Source organism: Salmo salar, chromosome 22 (genome assembly GCF_965601325.2).
Source record: "Salmo salar chromosome 22, fSalSal1, whole genome shotgun sequence".
NCBI classification, from domain to species: Eukaryota; Metazoa; Chordata; class Actinopteri; order Salmoniformes; family Salmonidae; genus Salmo; species Salmo salar.
In genome coordinates, this window is record NC_138312.1 from 40343934 (window position 1) to 40368769 (window position 24836).

A 24836-nucleotide genomic window follows, 5' to 3' on the forward strand; every position below is an offset into this window, starting at 1 on the left:
CTCCTTCACCACCAGCAGTTACCATACCTGGTCTGCTAGGTGGTTGCTACTTAAAGTCCCCAGGACATTCACAGTATTAGGCAAGACTGCCTTCTCTTCTTGTGCACCAGACACATTGAATAATCTACAATCCATGCTTCATCTAGATATGTTAGTGCCACTGAATTAATTTCAAATATTGATGTTAGACTCTATTACAGAGGAGTGTAAATGCTTTTTTTAGGCTGGATCACGTTGTTGTCTTCTATTGTTGTATGTTTTAATTATGTAATGTATTGATTGTTGCTACCTTCTTTACCAGGTCTCCCTTGAAAAAGAGACTCTGGGTCTCAATTGGGCTTTTCCTGGTTAAATAAAGGTTAAATAAATACCATTTCTTACAAGATTTAAATGAGGTTAAGGGTTTAGAGAGTGATTTGTACCAAATTCAATGCTTTTAGTTTTTATATATTTAGGACTATCTTATTGCTAGACACCCATTCTGAAACTGACTGCAGCTCTTTGTTAAGGGTTGCAGTGATTTCACTTGCTGTGGTAGCTGATGTGTATAATGTTGAGTTATCAGCATACATAGACACACAGGCTTTACTCAAAGCGAGTGATAGGTCATTAGTAAAAATAGGAAACAGTAAAGGACCAAGACAGCTGCCTTGAGTTATACCACACTCGACCTGAGAGACTTCCATTAAAGAATGTTCTGTTAGATAGGTAGCTCTCAATCCATGATATGGCAGAGGATGTAAAGCCATGACACGTGTTTTTTCAACAGCAGATTACTGAAGCATTGAAGTCTAACAAAACAGCTCCCACAATCTTATCAATTTCTTTCAGCCACTCATCAATCATGTGTGTGTCAGTGCCGTATATGTTGGGTGCCCTTCGTTATAAGCATGCTGAAAGTCTGTTGTTAATCTTACTGTGAAATAGCATTTTATCTGTTCAAAAACAATGTTTTCCTAACTTTTACTAATAGTCGGTAGCAGGCTGATTGGCTGGCTGTTTGAACCAGAAAATCGTGCTTTGCTATTCTTGGTTAATGGAATGACTTGTGGTTCCCTCCAGGCCTGAGGGGACACACTTTCATGTAGGTTTAGATTGAAGAGATGGCAAATAGGAGTGACAATATAGTCCGCTATTATCCTCAGTAATTTTCCATCCAAGTTGTCAGTACCAGGAGGTTTGTCATTATTGATAGACAGCAATAATCAGAGTAGGACTTCTGATCCAGCTTTGCCTTTTATATCATAATGAATAAGACCTTTCCTTTTCCGTGATGCTTTATGAATATGGGCCAGATGTATACTGTAAGTTTGTCAGCAGTCCTTTAAGGGCATATCTCACCTCATTTAAAGACTGACAAGTACTGCACATGTATGTTGACTAGCCTTTTTGGGAATATACTACACGCACTCTCATATTTACATTTTGCATTTTGCGTTATACAGTATGATCATAGTTCTTATCCTGACTCACAACATTAAAACCTATCAACATCAAACCAAAATCAAGATAACTGCTATAAGGGAAACATAGGACTGCTAGCTAACGGTGTGATTGGATTATCCCCACAGGCAGCAATACTGTAATGATGAAACGCTAACTCAGGCTTTAGGGCCTATTCTGCTATGTGGCCTGGGCAGGACTTGGCTGGCACACCATCAGGCAGCACTATGTGCCAACAAGGCAGCGCAATTGGAAGCTTTGATAAGTTATTTGCACAGTTTCCAAGTCTCAACAGATGTCAGGCCATGCCAGCCACTCTGAAGTAGTAATATAAACTGGACCTGATTCCAGTACTGTAAGCAAAGGTTTGTCTGTTAATTATTATTTTTCTGACTGTGCCAGCCAGGTGTTGTTCAAGGTGTTTAATTCAGACATGATCCTTCGCTTTTCTCCAACCACACCCCGATGAAGGCTCTTTAGCAGAAACATTGGTGAAATAAATTAACACCAAGTAGAAATGAGTGTTAACTGTTTTCTTTTCTAACCACCAAAGAAGCAACCACACCCAAATTATAGAACACTGTGCTGTTCCATAGAAATATAATTAGTCATTGTAGTAATTATATTTCTATGGCTGCTCCCCTCCCATAACACTGCAAAGTTATGACCTTAAATAGCCGTAAGTCTTTACATTGATTGCACAACCCTGATTCACATGCATGTGTTTGTGTCTTGTATTCCCTTTGTTCAGTAAGTTTGATGCGTGCCTGTGACATTGAATTCATATTAGATCATTAGGAGTTCAAATAAAATTATATTTAAGTAAAATGGTATTGGTCTTGTACACATTTTAGCAGGCGTTATCAGGGCTGTAGTGCTGCCGTAGCTTGGGGCTGGTAAAACTACTTCTGGAATATTTATTCTGATAAATTCTAAATCAATTAAATTTAAACCACCACAGATATTCCATGAAAAACTATAGAATGACAAACCAAATACATATGTGTAACGCCCTGGCCATAGAGAGGGGTTTTTTGTTCTTTATTTTGGTTAGGCCAGGGTGTTACATTGGGTGGGCGTTCTATGTTCCTTTTTCTATGTTTTTGTATTTCTTTGTTTTGGGCCGAGTAGGGTTCCTAATCAGAGGCAGCTGTCTATCATTGTCTCTGATTAGGAATCATACTTAGGCAGCCTGTTTTCCTTTGGGGTTTTGTGGGTAGTTGTTTCTGTTGTGTGGTTTGCACCGACAGAACTGTTGGCTTTCGTTTCCCTGTTTGTTTTTGAAGTGTATCATTAAAAATCATTATGACCACTTACCACGTTGCATCTTGGTCCCCTCTTCCAGACGATCGTTACAATATGTAGAGCAGCCTAGAAGTAGGTAAATGGTGATATCTTCCCGGTCTTCTGTCTAGCGGTGGAGAGAATGATGAAGAACTGTAGGCTATTGCGGAGGCCACAGTGGGGAGCGAGCTCTTTCCACACAGTGTGCGGAACTGTCTAACTTCAAAGTGCTCTGTGCTCACAGTGAGTGGGCCAAATCGGACATACATGTAAAAAGAACAGCCACAGACAGAAACCTCAAGGTGCTGCTAAAACGTCTGTCCTCAAAACAGTTTGTTATGGACTTGTGCCGTCTTGGGGCTCATGTACGAAGCACTTATTAATAAACTCGCCCTACTGTACGAGTGCTTACAGAAAAGTAACACCTCTATTGCATATGAAAATACTGTATGTAGTGCGAGGAAGCGTCTAGTGGTGGCTGTTTAACAGTCTGATGACCTAGGGATAGAAGCTGTTCATCAGTCTCTCGGTCCCAGCTTTGGTGCACCTGTATTGTCTCCACCTTCTAGATGGTAGTGGGGTGAACAGGCCATGACTCAGGTGGCTGACGTCCTTGGTGATCTTCTTGGCCTTCCTGGGAGGGCATAGGCCCTCCCACTGGGAAGCCAGGCCCAGTCAATCAGAAATAGTTTTCCCCCACAAAACAATTTTATTACAGACAGAAGTACTCCTCAGTTTCATCAGCTGTCTGGGTGGCTGTTCTCAGATGATCCTGCAGGTAAAGAAGCCTGATGTGGAGGTTGTGGGCTGGCGTAGTTACACATGGTGCGCGATTGTGAGGCCGGTTGGACGTACTGCCAAATTCTCTAAAACAATGTTGGAAGCGGCTTATGGTAGAGAAACAAACATTCAATTCTCTGGTGGACATACCTGCAGTCAGCATGCCAATTGCACGCTCCCTAAAATCATCTGTAGCATTGTGTTGTGTGACAAAACAGCATATTTTAGAGTGGCCTTTTATTGTCCCCAGCACAAGGTGCACCTGTGTAATGATCATGCTGTTTAATCAGCTTCTTGATATGCCACATCTGTCAGGTGGATGGATTATCTTGGCAAATGAGAAATGCTCACTAGCAGGGATGTAAACAAGTTGGTGCACAAAATTGGAGCAAAATAAGCTTTCATGCGTATGAAACATTTCTGGGATCTTTTCTTTCAGCTCATGAAACATTGGACCAATACTTCATGTGTTGCGTTTATATTTTTGTTCAGTATAGTTCAGTTACCTTCACTTTCTTGGGTCCAGGAACGATTTTATACATCTTGAAGCAAGTTGGGCCAACAGACTTGGAATGGATAGTGAGAGGTTGAATATGTCCGTAAACACTCTAGCCAGCTGGTCTGCGTATCCTTATCTCACCAACAGACATTTTTTATATAAAATAAAATAATATTTTAAACAAATGTTATTTTGTCAAGTTCCTCCAACCTCATTTGACAATAAGTTTTATGATATCATTTTTTTAAACTATCCTCTACACACAAAACATTTTTGTAACGGCCTAATTACACGACAAACTATGGTTGGCAATTGATTATTTTCAGATGGGGAAAACCCCTGCTCTCAATGAAATTCTTGAGATACAGTGCATTCGGAATGTATTCAGACCCGTTGACTTTTTCCACATTCTGTTATGTTACAGCCTTATTCTAAAAAAGATAGATTTCATATTCATGTATGTTGGTGGCAGGGAAGTCAGGCGCAGGAGAAACCAAATTGGTTATTCTGGAGTATTTAATTTAAAAAACAAACTCCACAACCAAAGTACAAAATAACATGGGTAACATAATACCCGTCACACACCGATACAAAACACATGTAACATAACATAACAAAAACAATCACCGACAAGGACATGAGGGGAAACAGAGGGTTAAATACACAACATGTAATTAATGGGATTGGAAACAGGTGTGTAGGAAAACAAGACAAGACCAATGGAAAATGAGAAACTAATCAATGATGGCTAGAAGGCCGGTGACGTCGACCGCGGAACACCACCCGAGCAAGGAGGGGCATCGACTTCGGCAGAAGTCGTGAAAATCGAAGTGTTTTTTCCCACTCATCAATCTACACACAATACCCCATAATGACAAAGCAAATTTTGGCAAATGTATCGAATTAAATTAAAACTCAAATATCACATAAGTATTGAGACCCTTTAATCAGTACTTTGTTGAAACACCTTTGGCAGCGATTACAGCCTCGAGTCTTCTTGGGTATGATGCTAAAAGCTTGACACACCTGCATTTGGGGAGTTTCACCCATTCTTATCTGCAGATCCTCTCAAGCTCTGTTAGGTTGGATGGGGAATGTTGTTGCACAGCTATTTTCAGGTCTCTCCAGAGATGTTCAGAGACTTGTCCAGAAGTCACTCCTGCGTTGTCTTGACTGTGTGCTTCGGTCGTTTTCTTGTTGGAAGGTGAACCTTCGCCCCAGTATGAGGTCCTGAGCGCTCTGGAGCAGGTTTTCATCAAGGATCTCTCTGTACTTTGCTCCTTTCATCATTCCCTCGATCCTGACTAGTCTCCCAGTTCCTGCTGCTGACAAACATCACCACAGCATGATGCTGCCACCACCACGCTTCACCGAAGGGATGGTGCCAGGTTCACACCAGACGTGACACTTGGAATTCAGGCCAAATAATTCAATCTTGGTTTCATCAGACCAGAGAATCTTGTTGCTCTTGGTCTGAGAGTCCTTTAGGTGCCTTTTGGCAAACTCCAAGCGGGCTGCCATGTGACTTTTACTGAGGAGCAGCTTCCGGCTGGCCATTACCATAAAGGCCTGATTGGTGGAGTGCTGCAGAGATGGTTGGCTTTCTAGAAGGTTCTCTCATCTACACAGAGGAACTCTGAAGCTCTGTCAGAGCGACCATCGGGTTCTTGGTCACCTCCCTGACCAATGCCCTTCTCACCCGATTCCTCAGTTTGGCCGGGCTATGAAGAGTCTTGGTGGTGACAAACTTCTTCCATTTAAGAATGATGAAGGCCACTGTGTTCTTGGAGACCTTCCATGCTGCAGACATTTTGGTATCCTCCCCCAGATCTGTGCCTCGACACAATCCTGTCTTAAAGCTCTATGGACAATTCCTTCGACCTCATTGCTTGGTTTTTGCTCTGACATGCACTGTCAACTGTGGGACCTTATATAGATAGGTGTGTGCCTTTCCAAATCATGTCCAATAAATAGAATTTACCACAGGTGGACTCCAATCAAGTTGTAGAAACATCTCAAGGATGATAAATGGAAACAGGATGCACCTGAGCTCAATTTCAAGTCTTATAGCAAGACCCTGTGAGTCTGAATACTTATGTAAATAAGGTATTTATTTTTTATTTTATTGATACATTTGCAAAAATGTCTAAAAACCTGTTTTCACTGTCATTATGGGGTATTGTGTGTTTTTATTTGATAAACTTTAGAATAAGCTGTAATGTAACAAAATGTTGAAAAAGTCAAGGGGTCTGACTACTTTCCGAATACACTGTATTAACAAACTCAAAAGGAAGATATATTGGAGACAACATTAGACAACTACTAAAAATAATGGAAAACTTTGAGAATGCAGGGAAACCAGGGATAATCTTTATAGCAGATTTGAGAAAGTATTTGATACAGTACGTATATAATCTGTTTATAAGTGCCTAGATTTGTTCTACTTTATAGAGAATCTCTCGTAAAATGGGTGAAAGTAATGTACAACAATCCTTTATGTAAAATAATAAATAACGGTTAGTTCTCTGAGAACTTTGAATTGTCAAAAGTTGTAAAATAAGGTTGCCCTTGGTCATCATTCCTATTTATTATTGCCATTGAACTGCTAACTTTAAAAATCTGATCTAATGATGCCAATGATTCAAGTTCTCTCTTGTCCTCAATATTACTGGAGGGGCCTCATTGAGGATCTGGATTATTTCTCCAGTTTCTCTGAACAAAACCCCAATTATGCTTCACTGAGACGTGGCTGAACGACGACACTATCAACATACAGCTGGCTGGTTATATGCTGCACCGGCAGGATAGAACAGCAATGTCTGGTAAGACAAGGGGCGGCGGGTTACGTATTTTTGTAAATAACAGCTGGTGCACGATATCTAAGGAATTCTCAAGCTATTGCTCGTCTGTGGTAGAGTATCTCATGATAAACTGTAGACCACACTACCTACCTAGAGTGTTTCCATCTGTATTTTTCGTAGCTGTTTACATACCATCATAGTCAGAGGCTGGCACTAAGACAGCATTGAATGAGTTGTATTGCACCATAAGCAAACAAGAAAACACTCACCCAGAGGCAGCGGTGCTAGTAGCTGGGGACTTTAATGCAGGGAAACTTAAATCTGTTTTACCAAATTTCTATCAGCATGTGAAATGTGCAACCAGAGGGAAAAAAATCTGGACCACCTTTACTCCGCACATAGAGACGCATACAAAGCTCTCCCTCGCCTTCCATTTGGCAAATCTGACCATAATTCTATCCTCCTGATTCCTGCTTACAAGCAAATATTAAAGCAGGAAGCACCAGTGACTAGATTAATAAAAAAGTGGTCAGATAAAGCAGATGCTAAGCTATATGACTGTTTTGCTAGCACAGACTGGAATATGTTCTGGGATTCCTCCGATTGCATTGAGGAGTACACCACATCAGTCATTGGGGCTTCATCAATAAGTGCATCGATGACATCAACCCCACAGTGACCGTACCTACTTACCCGAACCAGAAGCCATGGGTTACAGGCAACATCCGCACTGAGCTAAAGGCTAGTGCTGCCGCTTTCAAGGAGCGGGACTCTAACCCGGAAGTTTACAAGAAATCCCGCTATGCCCTCCAACAAACCATCAAACAGGCAAAGCGTCAATGCAGGACTAAGATCAAATCGTACCACACCGGCTCCGATGCTCGTCGTATGTGGCAGGGCTTGCAAACCATTACAGACTACAAAGAGAAGCACAGCCGAGAGCTGTCCTGTGACACGAGCTTACCAGATGAGCAAAACTACTTCTATGCACGCTTCGAGGCAAATAACACTGAAACATGCATGAGAGCACCAGCTGTTCTGGAAGACTGTGTGATCACGCTCTCAGTAGCCGATGTGAGTAAGACCTTTAGACAGATCAACATTCACAAGGCCGCAGGGCCTGAGGCATTACCAGGACGTGTATTGAGAGCATGCGCTGACCAACTGGCAAGTGTCTTCACTGACATTTTCAACCTCTACCTGTCCGAGTCTGTAATACCAACATGTTTTAAGCAGACCACCATAGTGCCTGTGCCCAAGAACATTAAAGTAACCTGCCTAAACGACTATCAACCCGTAGCACTCACGTCTGTAGCCATGAAGTGCTTCGAAAGGCTGGTGATGGCTTACATCAACACCATTATCCTGGAAACCCTAGACCCACTCCAATTTGCATACCGCCTGAACAGATCCACAGATGATGCAATCTCTTTTGCACTCCACACCGCCCTTTCCCACCTGGACAAAAGGAACACCTATGGGAGAATGCTAGTCATTGACTACAGCTCAGCGTTCAACACCATATTGCCCTCAAAGCTCATCAATAATCTAAGGACCCTGGGACTAAACACCTCCCTCTGCAACTGGATCCTGGACTTCTTGACGGGCCTCCCACAGGTGGTAAGGGTAGGTAACAACACATCTGCCACGCTGATCCTCAACACAGGGGCCCCTCAGGGGTGCGTGCTCATTCCCCTCCTGTACTCCCTGTTCACTCATGACTGCATGGCCAGGCACGACTCCAACACCATCATTAAGTTTGCCTATGACACAACAGCAGTAGACCTGATCACAGACAACGACGACACAGCCTATAGGGAGGAGGTCAGAGACCTGGCCGTGTGGTGCCAGGACAACAACCTCTCCCTCAACATGATCAAGACAAAGGAGATGATTGTGGACGACAGGAAAAAGAGGACCGAGAAAATTCTCATTGACAGGGCTGCAGTGGAGCAGGTTGAGAGACAAAACCTATTACCCCTCAAGAGACTGTCATGATTTGGCATGGGTCCTCAGATCCTCAAAAGGTTCTACAGCTGCACCATCGAGAGCATCCTGACTGGTTGCATCACTGCCTGGTATGGCAACTGCTCGGCCTCCGACTGCAAGGCACTACAGAGTGTAATGCTTTCGGCCCAGTACATCACTGGGGCCAAGCTTCCTGCCATCCGAGACCTCTATACCAGGCGGTGTCAGAGGAAGGCCCTAGAAATTGTCAATGACTCCAGCCACCCTAGTCATAGACTATTCTCTCTGCTACCGCATGGCAAGCGGTACCGGAGCGCCAGGTCTAGGTTCAAGAAGCTTCTGAACAGCTTCTACCCCCAAGCCATAAGACTCCTGAACACCAAATCAAATGGCTACCCAGACTATTTGCATTAACCCCTATTAGCCCCCCCCCCCCCCCCCCCGCCCAAACTTTCACACCGCCTCTACTATCTGTTGTTATCATCTATGCATAGTCACTTTATTTATCTCTACCTACATGTACATATTACCTCAACTAACACTCCCCCGCACATTGACTCTGTACCGGTATCCACCTGTATATAGTCTCACTATTGTTATTTTACTGCTGCTCTTTAATTACTTGTTACTTTTATTTCTTATTCTTATCCATATCTTTTTAAACTGCATTGTTGGTTAAGGGCTCGTAAGTAAGCATTTCACTGTAAGGTCTACATCTGTTGTATTCAGCGCAAGTGACTAATACAATTTGATTTGATTTGTACTATATTACAGATTGGGTCTCTAAAAGATATAAAATATATAAATTGCCATTTTGTCTCCCAATTAATGGGCAGATGGTGAAGTCTATGTGCTTGGTGTACATATCCCGGAAAAGTTCAGCGATCTTGCAACTATTAACCTTGATCGAAAACTTAGCAAAATAGATAGAATCTTGAAACCGTGGAGAGGAAAACACTTATACATTTACAAGAAGATTACCCTGACTAATTCTCTAGGGAAGATTACCCTGACTAATACCCTAGTCATATCGTAGTTTACATATTAATTAATTATTCTACCGACTAGAGGAGAATCCTTTTTCAAATCATGCTAGGAATAAAGATTTCACTTTATTTGGAATGGCAAACAAGATAAAGTTAAATAAGCTTATTTATATAATGAACATGAGTTTGGAGGTTTAAAACCATTAAATATTAAGGCATTAAACCTCTCTCTTAAAGTCTCCATTGTACCGTAATTGTATCCAAATTGGTTTTCTATCAAGCTACTAAGAGAGGCCCATCCTATGTTTAAGATCGGGCTCTTTGCCTTTTGCAGATTAAAACCTTACATTTTCAGTGGATTGACAATCTATCCCTGTTTAAAGTATCCTCAAGCAACTAACAACAGTGTATGGAGGTGTATGCTCAATACAAAATAACCAACTCATCGCAGCTCTGCCACAAAATTGGAAGAGACAATAACTTAAAGAAATTAAAGAACTAGTCTGTCTGCCACCCATAAAAAAAATCATAAATGGCTTAAAATGATTAGTATAAATTGAAAAATGTATCAGTTTTACTTAAAGGTTTTCACTCAAAGGTTGGACTGCAATACCGTATCAAATTCAAGTCAGTTCGGAAAAGATTTTTGAAGGCCCAATAACTTGGCATCGAGTCTATGAACTGACATATAAAACAACAATTGACACATTTTACATTTACATTTTAGTCATTTAGCAGACGCTCTTATCCAGAGCGTCTTACGCAGCCATAGTGTTACCAGGGCTATAGAGGTAACATGAAGAAGAAACGCATACTGGTATGTGAAAACAATCAGAATATTAGACTATAAGTCTGAAAATATGAATGGTTTAGGTTTAAATCTTTGCATTGCAAAAGTTAAATTTCAAGCCGTTTTATCCCTATGTACATCAGTTTTATTCATCCCTATTCATCAGCTATTCAGGCCTGGGCAATTCCAGTCCTCTGGGGCCTGATTGGTGTCACACTTTTCCCCCCTCCCTAGCACACATGCCTGATTTAAACTAATTGCATTTTTTTAACTGAAGATCATGATTAGTTGATTATTGGAGTCAGGTGTGTTAGCTGGGGCAAAAGAGTGACACCAATCAGGCCACCGAGGACTGGAGTTGCCCAGGCCTGCATGTGACACGTAAAATGTACAGCTTTAATTAGTTCTTATCCCCTTAGCGGAGCAACGACAACACATACACAGTGTATTAAAGAGAGAGACACACACACACACACACACACACACACACACACACACACACACACACACACACACACACACACACACACTTACAATGAAAGGGCTAGAGGATTCCCCCCCTGATCCTCTTACAGTGGGGAACAGTAAGCCTGCTTCACACTGAGAAACCTGAGGCCTAGCTAGGCAGAAGTCCCATAAGGACGGCAGTACAATACTACTGCATCATTTAGCTCATTCAAAATCGTTATTTCATCATTATTGATAATCCTGATAGTCAGTATTTGTGTTCACCAAATTAAAGTATCTGTGTGTGTGTTTGTGTGCTTGTCCATCTGTCCGTGCGTGCGTGCTTGTGTGTGTGTCTGCCTCTCTCTCCGTGTGAGTATGCCTGTCTGTCCTTGTTGTGTGCGTCTGTCTGTCCGTGTGTCAATGCCTGCGTGTGACGATCTGTCCGTGCGTGCATGTGTGTCAACCTGTCTGTTTCCCAGGTGGTGAAGGCCTTTGTACCCCAGATGAAGGAGCAGAACCATGGCCACATAATCACCATCGCCAGCATCCTAGGTCTCTTCAATACTGCCTGTGTGGAGGTGAACCAGGGAGTACAGACCACCTTAGGGAGAATATTGCTGATGTTTATTACCATACATATTACTATGCAACTAAGAATGGTATTACTATAGTTATTAATGTGTAGTGACATAGGTAAAAGGGTAACCTATGGAAAAGTGTTAACTTACAACAAAATAAATCCAAATCATACAGAAATACCTTTGTATGTTACTGTGAGAATATTATAAATGTGTTCTGGGCCCATATTCACAAAGCGACTCAGAGCACGAGTCCCTGATATAGAACCAGCTTTGCCTTTTTGATCATAATGAATAAGATTACATGGACAAGATGGACCTCTGAGCACTCTGAGACGCTAAGCAAATATGGGCCCTGAGTGGTCTTTCTGTTTGAGGCAGGATAAATTAGATTTTTTTTTATTTCACCTTTATTTAACCAGGTAAGCTAGTAGAGAACAAGTTCTCATTTACAACTGTGACCTGGCCAAGATAAAGCAAAGCAGTGTGACACAAACAACACAGAGTTACACATGGAATAAACAAGTGTACACGCTCATGTTTGATTTTTTTGTCTTATTTCTTGTTTGTTTCACAATAGAAAATATTTTGCATCTTCAAAGTGGTAGGCATGTTGTGTAAATCAAATGATACAAACCCTCCAAATTTTAATTCCAGGGTGTTAGGCAATAAAATAGGAAAAATGCCCTTTGGGGTGAATACTTTCGCAAGCCACTGTATATATATGGGTGAAACAAGATAAGCATACTATATCTAACATAGTGCGTTTGTACGATACAGCCAGGTTTAACCTGTGTAACTGCACCCTTCTTCCTCTTCCTGCAGGCTGTTGCCGTGGGAGTCCTCCGTGGTGACATATCGGTTCATGGGGTCAGACTAGTGCACGTAGCCTTTCATTGAGAGCAAGTAGAGCTGACCAATGGAGAACCTCCCCTGACCGCAGCTAACTAACTCTCCCTGTAGACTTAGTCTCTACAGATAAAATCTAAGGGTGAGTTTCCCAGACACATAATAAGCCTAGTCATGGACTAAAATGATACGGTGACCATGTTTTTTTTTATTCCAGTAGGTTTAATCTGTCAGGGAAACCAGGCCTGAATGGATAAACAAATATTGAAAATGGGATAAAAACTATATAATGGGGAAATAAAATGACCAATCCCAACTGTACTACTCTTACAGCTTAATGCTTTCCAGTGTGGTCCAGTCTAAGGCCAGCCTGCCTTTGTTACACTTATTATCAAGCTGGTTTGAGAAGGCCATGGCCAACCAACCATGCCCCTCGACTGGTTTAAAGGCAGGCTGGCAACCTAGGTCCTGTTCAGCTCGTTTTAAGAAACCCGAGTTGTGCTGGAACTGCCAGTAACGGTCATTGGCCAGAAATTAAGTCTTGCAGGACAGGGTGGTTGTACCATGTGTTTCTGACAGGTCAATAATGTGTCAGCCATTTGTTTGGCTTATTATACTAAACTGTGTTGATATGTGGTAAAAACATCCACTGTTGTCAAAGTAAAGCCACTGTGTGACAGGTTGGTTGTTCTGTCATTGATATCACATCTGTGTAGGGCAAGACTCGCTTTGGCAGAAACACGCCTGTTGAGACTAGTTTAGGCTTACACTACACATCCAGTCCAAAAAGTACCCCCAAATGTACCTACCTTTATCATCTACCATTTTCTCTTGGAACATGAGGGCACATACAGTAAGAAGAACAAAAATACAACAACTCTGATGGTTTTGTTTTGTGCGTGATAGCATACAAGTTTTACTTACATTTCATGGGGAGCAGAGAGGTGGTTTGACACTGAGGGAGGGACAACAAGGGGAGAGAGGGGGGATATCGTGCTAGGACCGTACGCAACAGACTTATACTGCCCCGACACCTCTGACAGTGGGGACAGACAAAACCACAGGACATCACACACGCTATACTTAGTCACAAAACCTTCGCAGCGGTGGTTGTTGTTATATAGCACTCTAGGAAAACCAACAGTGGCTCGCTAGTTGCATCCTATCCTTCTATGGGGTCCCATACTTCACAAGTAAACGCTATTGTAACAACCAGACCTGGGTTAAAAAGCTATTTTAAATCATTTTAAATACTTTAGCTGGGCTTGATTGAGCTTGCCTGGAGCAATGGAATAGAGGCAAAACGGCAAACTCCGCCCATCTGGCACTCATAAAGCAAACTCTCCAAGTATTTGAAAGATTTAATTCGTTTTTTAACCCAGGTCTGCTAACAACCCCCCAATAATTCCAGGGTCAATGAAGAATAAAACAACATTTAAAAATAAGAGAAAGATCTCATTAACAGAAAAAAAGGGAAAAATAGACAAAACGCTTCTTTTCAAACGCTGATTTTCACAGTTATCATATTAACATTATTCCATCTTATCTCAACATATATATATATATTGGATATGATGCAGCATTTTTCTTCTATAAAGCAACAAAAAAAGAATGAATGTGCACAATTAAACAAAATCAAGGAGAAAATAAATGTAATTTTTATTCTATCAATCTTGTTTAACTGAACATTTTGGAACATTTAATACAATATGAACACTAGTGATGGTTGCCCTCAGCTTCCTGTAGAAATCTAAAACAGCCTATCAGAACAGTGTTAGTTTTCTTTTAGTGCTTCTTTCAAACAACCAATGGTGTGCGTCTGTCTACACAGTGCCATCCAGAGTCTGTTGTCCCAAGGTGCTTGAGTTAGCCTGTTTGATGAGGAGAGAGTCACTGCCCTCCATGTCCTGTTTACCACACCTACAGAAACCCAACACAAGACAAACAAGTGTTACCAAGTCATACGGACCTAGTTCTCAAGTTGGAGAGAAACTAGGATTTCTGAAAAGCTTTTGGAATGTTTTCGGAGTTTTGCAAACCTAGAAAATAAGACAAATACAGTGCCTTGCGAAAGTATTCGGCCCCCTTGAACTTTTCGACCTTTTGCCACATTTCAGGCTTCAAACATAAAGATATAGAACAATTTTTTTGTGAAGAATCAACAAGTGGGACACGATCATGAAGTGGAACGAAATTTATTGGATATTTCAAACTTTTTTAACAAATAAAAAACTGAAATATTGGGCGTGCAAAATTATTCAGCCCCCTTAAGTTAATACTTTGTAGCGCCACCTTTTGCTGCGATTACAGCTGTAAGTCGCTTGGGGTATGTCTCTATCAGTTTTGCACATCGAGAGACTGACATTTTTGCCCATTCCTCCTTGCAAAACAGCTCGAGCTCAGTGAGGTTGGATGGAGAGCGTTTGTGAACAGCAGTTTTCAGTTCTTTCCACAGATTCTCGATTGGATTCAGGTCTGGACTTTGACTTGGCCATTCTAACACCTGGATATGTTTATTTGTGAACCATTCCATTGTAGATTTTGCTTTATGTTTTGGATCATTGTCTTGTTGGAAGACAAATCTCCGTCCCAGTCTCAGGTCTTTTGCAGACTCCATCAGGTTTTCTTCCAGAATGGTCCTGTATTTGGCTCCATCCATCTTCCCATCAATTTTAACCATCTTCCCTGCCCCTGCTGAAGAAAAGCAGGCCCAAACCATGATGCTGCCACCACCATGTTTGACAGTGGGGATGGTGTGTTCAGGGTGATGAGCTGTGTTGCTTTTACGCCAAACATAACGTTTTGCATTGTTGCCAAAAAGTTCGATTTTGGTTTCATCTGACCAGAGAACCTTCTTCCACATGTTTGTGTCTCCCAGGTGGCTAGTGGCAAACTTTAAACGACACTTTTTATGGATATCTTTAAGAAATGGCTTTCTTCTTGCCACTCTTCCATAAAGGCCAGATTTGTGCAGTATACGACTGATTGTTGTCCTATGGACAGAGTCTTCCACCTCAGCTGTAGATCTCTGCAGTTCATCCAGAGTGATCATGGGCCTCTTGGCTGCATCTCTGATCAGTCTTCTCCTTGTATGAGCTGAAAGTTTAGAGGGACGGCCGGGTCTTCGTAGATTTGCAGTGGTCTGATACTCCTTCCATTTCAATATTATCGCTTGCACAGTGCTCCTTGGGATGTTTAAAGCTTGGGAAATCTTTTTGTATCCAAATCCGGCTTTAAACTTCTCCACAACAGTATCTCGGACCTGCCTGGTGTGTTCCTTGTTCTTCATGATGCTCTCTGCGCTTTAAACGGACCTCTGAGACTATCACAGAGCAGGTGCATTTATACGGAGACTTGATTACACACAGGTGGATTCTATTTTATCATCATTAGTCATTTAGGTCAACATTGGATCATTCACTGAACTTCTGGAGAGAGTTTGCTGCACTGAAAGTAAAGGGGCTGAATAATTTTGCACGGCCAATTTTTCTGTTTTTTATTTGTTAAAAAAGTTTGAAATATCCAATACATTTCGTTCCACCTCATGATTGTGTCCCACTTGTTGTTGATTCTTCACAAAAAATTACAGTTTTATATCTTTATGTTTGAAGCCTGAAATGTGGCAAAAGGTCGAAAAGTTCAAGGGGGCCGAATACTTTCGCAAGGCACTGTATATTAAACTATTATTATTATTCAACCTCAATAATATTGTAACATTGGTCCTCATCTGACCTATTAGATGCATGGTCTTACCCAGAGAGTGGTGCATTCGCTGTCCTGTCATTGGTCTGCTGCTGGTGCTGGTCCAGCTCTGACAGAATCTTCAGGATATTCAAGGCAGCCTGTAGACAGAGGGAGGATGTGGAATATTTGATGTAGCCTATATCATCATTTCCCTATTGCTTGTGCCTGTATATGTCTAATTTAGAGCATCAGGGTTGTGTTCAGAGGGCACATGTGAAACAGGGAGGAACTTTGTGAACATGTCCAATATACTTTTTTTCATAGCGATGCATTGCCTTCGACTGCTACGCCTCTTGGGAGACCAGCTTTTTTTTTTGCTACAGTGTGCCCTAATGAACAAGATCCTGGTCTAAACACTAAAGCTCCTTCAGTGTGGATGTGTGCGAGTCTAACCATGTCGTGACAGGACTCCACGTCCTTGCCAATGCCGTGGCTGATGAGGGGGGGCTGGGAGGAGCAGTTGATCAGCGATACAAATTCATTCTTGTTGTTTTTGGGGAAGTCTTTGTATTCCACCTGGAAGAAAAGCAACAGAGGATATTAATACTAACATTAACACTCCACAAAACATTAATATAGTTGTTTCAAAATCGGGGTCACGACCCCAGGAACTGCAGTGGGGTCGCCCAACAACAACAAAAAGGTAGAGATTGTATGGGACAACATACAAACATTTTTGAGAAAGATAATTTAAAAAATGTAATAATATTGAGTAAATATATTTATCAGTTTCTTATAATTTGGATAAGAGATGAAAACGTAATAAATTGAAGGTTATTTGTTGATGTAAAATGGATGAATTTACTGATTTTAAAGTTGGGATGGGGTGGAGTATCCAGAAATTTGTGGGAGAAAATTTTATGTCCCCAGATATTCTGGTGGGGAAAAAATGCGGTCCCCACTGAAAAAGTTTGAATACCACTGCATTAATAAAAAGTTTAATTGTGTGTGTTTTCGTTCGCGTGCACACACATGCATGCGCATCATTGTGTCTATGACTACCTGTAGTCCCTGTACATTAGGCCAGGTAGCTGAGCAGTTCGGAGGGTCTGGACAGGAGCCCATGGGGTAGGTGTTTGTGTGTGTTAACGTACGTGTGTGTGTGTGTTAACGTATGTGTGTGTGTGTACCTGCAGTCCCTGTACGTTGGCTAGGTAGCTGAGCAGTTCGGAGGGTCTGGTCAGGAACCCATGGGGTAGGTGTTTGTGTGAGTTAAGGTACGTGTGTGTGTGTGTGTATGTGTGTACCTGCAGTCCCTGTACGTTGGCCAGGTAGCTGAGCAGTTCGGAGGGTCTGGTCAGGAACCCATGGGGTAGGTGTTTGTGTGAGTTAAGGTACGGGGGGGGTGTGTGTGTGTGTGTGTGTGTGTGGTGTGTGTGTGTGTACGTGTGTACCTGCAGTCCCTGTACGTTGGCCAGGTAGCTGAGCAGTTCGGAGGGTCTGGTCAGGAACCCATGGGGTAGGTGTTTGTGTGAGTTAAGGTACGTGTGTGTGTGTGTGTGTGTGTGTGTGTGTGTGTGTGTGTGTGTGTGTGTGTGTACGTGTGTACCTGCAGTCCCTGTACGTTGGCCAGGTAGCTGAGCAGTTCGGAGGGTCTGGTCAGGAACCCATGGGGTAGGTGTTTGTGTGAGTTAAGGTACGTGTGTGTGTGTATGTGTGTACCTGCAGTCCCTGTACGTTGGCCAGGTAGCTGAGCAGTTCGGAGGGTCTGGTCAGGAACCCATGGGGTAGGTGTTTGTGTGAGTTAAGGTACGGGTGTGTGTGTGTATGTGTGTACCTGCAGTCCCTGTACGTTGGCCAGGTAGCTGAGCAGTTCAGAGGGTCTTGTCAGGGGTCCATGGGGTACTAGATGGCCCACACTGTTCTGGCTCTTCAGAATGGTCTCGGCGGTCAGGGAGGCACCAGCGTACAGCAGCTCATTGGCAATGATGGCCGTCAGGGTGGCCTTAATATAATAATAACAATACTGTTTATTTGCATAGTGCTCATCTTGCTAATCAAAGACACATTTACAACAAAATATTGAAGAAGTAAAAGAGAACATCACAGGACTAAAATAAACATACAAACTGTGAGGTAAAAGATAGCAGAGCTAAAATAATACCATGGCTAATTTCACTAAAACAAAGGGACACACCTTGGCAGGGTTGGCCCGGGGACCGTAGTCCTTGTTCTGGTGCCCCTGACTAGGGCTGGCCCCTACAGCCTGGGCCACCTCGGGCACCATGAGCAGGATGCCTGCTGGGAGCTGCTGGTGGCTGAGGAAGGGCAGGCGGTAGTCCTCCTCCTTGGAACCTGAGAGATGGGGGGGGTCACCAGAGACAGTCACGGAATGAAACACCCATGTCATGTAAAAGTATCCCACGTTCCAAAATACTAAATCAGTCATCCCGCATAACACTCTGGGGGAAGTTTGTGGATTACCTATGCTCCCCAAAAGAGACAAAAGGGTTTAAGTCGAGTAAGTAAAATGTCTCATACCACATCCAAACGCAAAGTGTACTGCATAAAACTGAGTACATATCAAAGTATGTGTAGTTTCAACCCTGCGCTTGAACCACTCACCCAGCGACTGGCTCTCCTCCAAAGAGCCTGGCTCAAAGAAGGTCACTTTCCTCCCGTCTCCATTTTTCTTCAGTGGAACCTTGGGTCACATGATCAACAGAAAGAATACACGTCAGTTGGCAGCTGAATGATCATTCAAGTCAATACAAACTATCTCTGCTATGTACTACTGGATAGATAAGCATGAGTGGAGTCTAACTAAACCAGTGGTCTGGATGGGATGCCTCTGGTGGCTCTTGGGGACCTACTGTACCTTTTCGTCCGTTTTGAGCGCAGGTTTGTGGGGCTGGGGAACTTTGAAACCTAGAAGCTCCAGCATCTTCTCTGCTGCGTTCTTCTTCGCTACCTTCTTACTGGGGCCCAAGCCCTCCGCACACTGACCACACACCATCACCTGGTGACCACAACCACAGGTCAGAATGAGAGAACCATAGACACTAGGGAGATCTGAGAGAACTAGCCTAGATAGTGTGTATGCCTATGGCGCAGGCTCCACATTGCCCTTAGGCTAGGTGTCATATTGCTCACACCTGTCCAATCCCTCAGACCTACACAAGTTTTAATTTATTTTTTATTTCACCTTTATTTAACCAGGTAGGCAAGTTGAGAACAAGTTCTCATTTACAATTGCGACCTGGCCAAGATAAAGCAAAGCAGTTCGACACATACAAAAACACAGAGTTACACATGGAGTAAAACAAACATACAGTCAATAATATAGTAGAAAAATAAGTCTATATACAAAGTGAGCAAATGAGGTGAGATAAGGGAGGTAGAGGCAAAAAAGGCCATGGTGGCGAAGTAAATACAATATAGCAAGTAAAACACTGGAATAGTAGATTTGCAGTGTAAGAAAGTGCAAAGTAGAAATAGAAATAATGGGGTGCAAAGGAGCAAAATAAATAAATACAGTAGGGGAAGATGTAGTTGTTTGGGCTAAATTATAGATGGGCTATGTACAGGTGCAGCAATCTGTGAGCTGCTCTGACAGCTGGTGCTTAAAGCTAGTGAGGGAGATAAGTGTTTCCAGTTTTAGAGATTTGTGTAGTTCGTTCCAGTCATTGGCAGCAGAGAACTGGAAGGAGAGGCGGCCGAAGGAGGAATTGGCTTTGGGGGTGACCAGAGATATACCTGCTGGAGCGCGAGCTACAGGTGGGTGCTGCTATGGTGACCAGCGAGCTGAGATAAGGGGGAACTTTACCTAGCAGGGTCTTGTAGATGACCTGGAGCCAGTGGGTTTGGTGACGAGTATGAAGCGAGGGCCAGCCAACGAGAGCGTACAGGTCGCAGTGGTGGGTAGTATATGGGGCTTTGGTGACAAAACGGAGTGCACTGTGATAGACTGCATCCAATTTATTGAATAGGGTATTGGAGGCTATTTTGTAAATGACATCACCGAAGTCGAGGATCGGTAGGATGGTCAGTTTTACGTGGTTATGTTTGGCAGCATGAGTGAAAGATGCTTTGTTGCGAAATTGGAAGCCAATTCTAGATTTAACTTTGGATTGGAGATGTTTGATGTGAGTCTGGAAGGAGAGTTTACGGTCTAACCAGATACCTAGGTATTTGTAGTTGTCCACATATTCTAAGTCAGAACCGTCCAGAGTAGTGATGCTGGACGGGCGGGCAGGTGCAGGCAGCGATCGATTGAAGAGCATGCATTTAGTTGTACTTGTATTTAAGAGCAGTTGGAGGCCACGGAAGGAGAGTTGTATGGCATTGAAGCTCGTCTGGAGGGTAGTTAACACAGTGTCCAAAGAAGGGCCAGAAGTATACAGAATGGTGTTGTCTGCGTAGAGGTGGATCAGAGACTCACCAGCAGCAAGAGCGACATCATTGATGTATACAGAGAAAAGAGTCGGCGCAAGAATTGAACCCTGTGGCACCCCCATAGACTGCCAGAGGCCCGGACAACAGGCCCACCGATTTGACACACTGAACTCTATCAGAGAAGTAGTTGGTGAACCAGGCGAGGCAATCATTTGAGAAACCAAGGCTAAACCAAGTGCCCTAGGCTGAGAGCATGGGGTTGATTTGGTCAAGAGCAGGTAGTGGTAGGCTATGTGCCAGGCCCAGGGCCTCCTGTCTCACCTGCATAACAAACTCCCTGCGTCTGGGCAGCCCCCTCTCTGTCAGCATGTTGTACTCTGGTTCCTTCTCTTTCTTAGCCTGCTGGATCTGAGCCAGTCTGCTGATGGGGTTCATGCCCTGCCCATATTCTGGACTGGTCTGCAGCTGGAGGGGGATGGAGAGAACAAGCACAAGATCAAACATTCCTATAAAACAATTTTCCAACCCTGCAAAAGTTTTCCGCATCACCCCTCCTCTCCCTTCTGTTGCCCTTTAAGAATTAACAATGGCCTTCTTAGAAGCCCTTGTTCTTTTTTATGATGTACAGTACTTTTATTCACTGCCAGCTAGGAAGCAAATTTCCCATCTGCCCTCTATTCTCCCTGACCTCATCACCCTGGTCCTCTCACCTTAATGATGGACTTGGTCTTCTTCTTGATGCGTACTGGCTGCATCTTTTCCACACAGGGGATCAGCTGGGGCAGTCTCCTCAGTTCCTCCAGCACGGCTGTAGCTGCCAGCTTCTTTGCGATCTTCTTACTCTTGCCCTCGCCCTCACCACAAAACTCCCCCACTGCCACACGCACCATGAAGCTCTTCATATGGGGAGGACCTGCCTCCTTCAGAACCTGTGGGAAGAGGTAAGGGAAAGACCATTAGAAAGGTATATCCTCAGGGGAGAAAACAAAATTAGTTCCACTATATAACTGGACTGTTAGTTGAGCCAATGCAGGACCAAAGCCTACCTCAAAGTTGACAGGCATGTTCCTCTTCAGTGCGATCTCAAACACCTGGCTGATTTCTGATTTATTGAGGTTCTCTTCAGTGTCTTCTCCATTCATCTGAAATGAAATAGTTTGTGTCAAAACATTCTATCTGACAGCTGTGTATGTTGCAGCAGAGTGATTATAAGATGCAGAGGAATTGCTCTGTGTGGCAGTATTGAGTCAAATATGTGCCCTTCATGTTGTGAAGCAGACCAGTGTAGTGATCCATGTAGCAGGTGTTGCCCTTTGGGAAAAATACCAGAAATGTTCCCAAACTTTCATCCAACTTTTTCCAGGAATTCCAGTTAGAGTATTCCCAGAAACAGAAAGGAATAAGTAGGGACTGTTCCAACCCTAGTGTTTTCTCCCCAGTTCTGACCCCAGGCAGTTCTGACCCCAGGCAGTTCTGACCCCAGGCAGTTCTGACCCCAGGCAGTTCTGACCCCAGGCAGTTCTGACCTCAGGCAGCTGCTGCAGCAGTATGGGCTCCTTCTGCAGAGTCTTCAGGGCCTTGGAGGCAGCGTCGTGTTTGGCGAGCTGCCGCGTACGCCCCTTTCCGTGGAACTGCTGGCCCCCGATGTTCAGCTCCATGTGGTACAGCACCGGCCCCACCGGGGGAAACGGGTAGTAGTACCTGACCACACACCGAGAAGACAGGAGACGCTCAGGTATAGCTTTTACTGACTGACTTACCTAATCATGCTGGCCTCCAATAAACGCCTGGGGTATTAATTGAAGTTTTACCATAAATACCCCCCCAGAAAAACAAATGGACGTACTGTTGCATGGAGCGTTGGTAAGGCCCCGGGGCCCTGATGTTGTAGTTGAAGCTGGGTGGTCTCATCCCGGGGTAAGGGTCTATGGGCTTGTACATAGGCTTCATCCCTAGCTTCATACAGAGGGAATTCAGCTCCACCGTTTGCGTCATGCAGTCTACTGTGGTAGTACACACACAGACAAAACAGAAAACAGAACACATTAAAGAACAATAGGCACCAAAACTTTAATGCACCTAGTGATCAAACTCAAAACCTATTTAATGTAGATACTTAATGCCACTGACTATGAATGTTTCCCTATCATGATACTGTGCAACTCAAAGTGATGACCTGTGTTGTTGCGGGTATTGTTCCTCATGCTAGGTTTGGGCATTGTGGTCTGGGCCAAGGCTGTGGCAGCTGCAGAGTGCTGGGCCTTCTTTATGCTGGTCCCCTCTGCCTCCCAGTGCTGATCCCCTAGTGATAATCGCACTGAGAAGATCTGGGAGAGTAAGGAAACAGAGACAGAAGAGAGAAGTAGATAGGGATAAATCTCTGTTATAAGTATTAAAGAGCAGGAAGGTAGACATAAAAAGCACACTGATGACTGATCTTTCCAGGCTTGTGTTCAGTTGTCACAAAAGGCCAGAAATGGTGTGGCACTATCTGAACTTGTCCAACAAGAAATATTTGTTTTTATTTTCAGTTGCAAAACCTTTTGCTACAGTGAGTGTATCCTTATAAATACAACCCGAGTTTGCTAGTGAGTTACCAGTGGCTGGGTTGTTGAGTTACCTTGGAGTGAGCTGGTCCTTGCTCACAGAGCAGCTTATACTCAGGTTGGATCTTATTGAAACGGGCTAACTCATTCACCAGACACATGGGGGTCTTCTCTTTAGGGTTTGCCATGTTAGATACTAAAAACAAACAAACAAAAACAGATAAGCCCATTGAGAGAGACACACAGACAGCTTTGACACACACTCACACACACACACCTGTGGAGGTGGGGCTGAAGGGAGTGGCTGAGCCCAAGGGCAGGGCTGAGCTCCGGAGAGGGTGACTGGCGCTCTCAGAGGGCAGGGGACTCGAGGCACAGGGGATGCTGTACCCTGGCTGGGGCTGAGACAGCTGCTGCATGGGGCTGGCAGCAGCGCTGGACATTGGGTTACCCGGACACTGGAACATACTGGCTGGTTGGGTTTAGGTGAGTCAGGCGGTAGGCTCAGGTTGAGTTGAGGTGGGTGCTTTTCAGTGCAGCAGAGATAGACGTTTAGGGTTTATTTGATTTTGAGAGGAGTGACTGCAAAGCTCTCCCTGAAAAGAGGATAACAGAGAATGGTATAGTTTGTTTTGGGGTAGCTTGTTAACTGCATTTTGAGATGCCACATTCGCATCACTACAACAAAGCCCACTGTCAGTGCCTTGCACAACTGGCTTTCAGGGGCCTTTGTTGATCCAGGCCAGCAGTGACAAGACAGAGCAATTAATACGTTGCAACACCTATGCATGAAATGGTTATAAGGGTGCTGTGATTTTGCATCAGACATAAAACATGAATGGATTACAATACATCCAATACAAAGAACATTCGAACGACAGCTATTGACCTGCAATATGGCTAACATAGTCAGTATAACTTAATACCAAACTTGGTGAGAGGACAACTTTAGAAGATAAGTGTGTCGTTTGAAGGTTCTTTGTAAGGCGTGTTCCGCTAGCTACAACTTAGCTAACGGACGTTAGCTGTCTAGCAAGCTGGCTAACTTCGTTTCATATCACATAACTTACCTACTAACATTAGTATCTAACTACTATAGATGTATTTTTTTACAAAACGTGAAGTGTCATTGATTAATTCTGGTTGTCTATAGACAAATTCATGCGGTTGTGCCATTTGTTTACACGCGTGTTAAGTACCGGTAGATAGCTATCGAACCTAGCCTAATATTACGCTAGATATGCAAGTTATCTAATTATCGAGGCGACGTCAATACATTTCACACTCATGGCGTTTGTATTTGAATTTTAAATGTGCTTTGAAAACATAACTACAGTATAGTTATATTTTGCAATGACACGTTTGCATCCGGCATAGCTACCTCTGAAGCACTGAGCTTATAAACGAACGATCCGAAGCCGCAAGCTTAGCTATCTAACGTTAGCCAACTCCTGCAGCAAATCATGTTTGGCTAGCATTTAGCTAGCGCGAGACGCTAGCTAGTCAGAAGAGTCATCTAATAAACCTCACCTCGTTATCTTTCTGTGCAGTTCTTAGTTATTCCATTTGGATACGTTGCTTAAGTGTTGTATTGGTTTGTTTTTGCGCCAGTTGTGTAGGGTTTCCGTGTGATTTTGGATCAAAATGTTTCTAGTGAAGAGGTGGGGGAAAGGCAGACAAGGCAAACACTAAAGAGAATGGCCCAATCTTGGCTGTCTCTTCCGGGAAATGACATCGTTCAGCTAGGAGGATGTCTGCCTGGAAAGTGGACTATTTTGTAGCT

At 43.4% G+C, this 24836-nt stretch overlaps 1 protein-coding gene across 2 annotated transcripts; it reads right to left on the reverse strand.

The window, feature by feature from the left end:
• Positions 1-13317: 13317 nt before the first annotated feature.
• On the reverse strand, positions 13318-24768 carry stau1 (staufen, RNA binding protein, homolog 1 (Drosophila)). 2 transcript variants are annotated; one of them, NM_001140192.1, is given in 16 exon segments: positions 13318-14348; positions 16182-16270; positions 16566-16688; positions 17950-18117; positions 18310-18467; positions 18738-18816; positions 18991-19131; positions 20829-20972; positions 21218-21436; positions 21554-21649; positions 22034-22208; positions 22354-22507; positions 22684-22834; positions 23128-23249; positions 23331-23649; positions 24584-24735. In NM_001140192.1, coding segments are annotated over 15 exon segments (2106 nt in total). In that variant the 5' UTR covers positions 23521-23649; positions 24584-24735; the 3' UTR covers positions 13318-14251.
• Positions 24769-24836: the final 68 nt, after the last annotated feature.